Genomic DNA, 2,025 nt, shown 5'->3' on the forward strand with positions numbered 1-2,025 from the left:
GTTGTGCAAATTGCAAACAGAGATTCTCCACTCGCAAGTATATCTCGAGTGTCCTTGCGGAAGAAAACTTGAAAACGCGTTTGCATATGGGAATGGTAATTGGCGCGCTACATAACGGATGAAAAGTCGGAACTACCTCCTGCTCCGTTAGCCTTTTGAAGTTCCATCTTAAAACGGCAATCAGTATTGGCGATGAGAAAAGACTTAATAACGTTCAGGTCACGTGTAGAATGTAAAACAGCGCGACGCGTTATTGAACGATAACTGCAAGTTATTAGGGTCGATTGACGAGTAACTGGACGTAAGGAGTGCGTAAAATGCCTCTCGCGGTGTGCGTGTACGTATAGAGCACCGTCTCGATTGTTGTTGCCATCGCCATTGGCGTTGACTGCCGACGTTACATATGGAAATTACTCTCGTACAAATGTTGCTAGGACTAATTTGGCTGTACGTGCAATGTTACATTAACATTCGTGCCGAGATCAGAGCTGCACAATAGCTTCAGTCTGTTCTCTTCATCACGGGCGCACGGTGTCAATATTCCGAAAACGGTTCACTCGATTCTTTCGAAATTTTGAAAATTTCTTCTATTCCATCTCGGTTCGAATGTCTTTCCTTCGATTCGACTAAATGGAAATGTAAAATCGTAAAAGAATCAAGAGCACGGTCATTGTGAGTGTCTTAAGGATAGATAGATTCGATTTCGTTTGTGATACGCGAGTGATTCGCAAGTGTGATTCATAACTGCGCGATGTGTTACGATGAAATAGAATAGGTAGAATAATCAGATTGAGAAGAAGGGGTCGACTTGCTTTCAGACAAGATGAGAAGCGCGAACAGTTTGGACCAATATAACGACGATGACTTCTTCAGCGGTGGTCCCTGCCCTTCTTGTCGGTTAGCCATTAACAAGGAAACTGGTCGACTCAAGTTCGTAAGATGTTTAAAATTAGCTACTTATCGTTAAGATAATGAAAAGATATAGATAAAATCAGAATATTGGAAATTTTTTTTTTGTTTTGATATCGCAGGTGGTGTATGGGCGGAAACGATACTTGGCGCTTCCGAGTGAAATTAATGCTTCTGATTCCCGCCGTGTTATTGCCGATCACTATAATTTTCATCGCCCTCTCGAGGTCACAGGTGATTGGCAAAACTCCTTATCATCGTACGCATTTGGTTCACGCGACTAAAAGACAGGACGAGAGAACCGAGGAGACTTTTCCGCGTAAGTCTATTGCCAGATATACATAACGATGTGGTCATAAAATGAACTTGATATTAACGACGTCCGGTTCGTTGGTTGCTCGTAGAGATTTGAATAGCAGAATAAAGTGCGAGATACGTGGCGTGATTTATCGATTATTGTCAGAGAAAAATAATTCAAATAACACTCGGAAGATGGTATAGCTAAAATTGTTCTTGAGACTTCTTGGTGTAAATTGTTTCAAGTTTGCCATTGCGGAAGGAGTTTTTAAATTTAATTGTTTTCCTGCCTTACTATTTTAAATATTTTAAATAGCTTGTTTTAAGATTTCAAAAATATATTGATAATTCTGAATGAAAGATATTAAATGTAAGTCAAGAACAGGAAAATGAATAAATATATATAAGTCGTAAAATTATATACGATAAAGAAATAAATTTTTTGTCAAAATTTTATAAAAATTAATGGAACAAAGAGGAAGTATATTATTCTTAGAAATTGTTAGCAGCGACCAGCCGCAGCGAGATAGAGCGGGTAGAAGAAGAGGAAGAAGATAGAATCCTTATACCTGAAATGAAAACTTACTACGCGCCGATGGAATCTCTACTTTCGCCACGACAGCTTCAACGACGCAAGAGAGACCTGGATGGGGTACATTATCCAAAACAAGCAAATTCAAAGCGATTCTACAATGCGATTCTACAGAACGCTCTAGCTAACTGATACCATTTTTTCTTCCTCCGCTTCTTATTCCTTCTTCGCCCTTTTTCCATTTTTTCCAAAAAAAAAAAAAAAAAAAAAAAAAAAAAAAGAAAAAA

At 38.7% G+C, this 2,025-nt stretch overlaps 1 protein-coding gene across 6 annotated transcripts in view; it reads left to right on the forward strand.

Moving 5' to 3' along the window:
* Positions 1 to 298: 298 nt before the first annotated feature.
* Positions 299 to 2,025, forward strand: part of LOC102675528 (neprilysin-4-like) — a 6,465-nt gene continuing 4,738 nt past the window's right edge. Inside the window, exons 1-3 of one of the 6 annotated variants that reach the window (XM_031514940.1) lie at positions 299 to 934; positions 1,032 to 1,228; positions 1,713 to 1,858. In XM_031514940.1, the coding sequence (XP_031370800.1) occupies positions 1,039 to 1,228; positions 1,713 to 1,858 (336 nt within the window). In that variant the 5' untranslated portion in view covers positions 299 to 934; positions 1,032 to 1,038. Of the gene's footprint in view, positions 935 to 1,031; positions 1,229 to 1,418; positions 1,438 to 1,702; positions 1,859 to 2,025 lie in introns of those variants that run through there. The other 5 variants (XM_031514674.1, XM_031514916.1, XM_031514968.1 and 2 more) reach the window with 5 other exon arrangements.

The sequence above is a fragment of the Apis dorsata genome, unplaced genomic scaffold (genome assembly GCF_000469605.1).
Source record: "Apis dorsata unplaced genomic scaffold, Apis dorsata 1.3 scaffold_1, whole genome shotgun sequence".
NCBI lineage: Eukaryota > Metazoa > Arthropoda > Insecta > Hymenoptera > Apidae > Apis > Apis dorsata.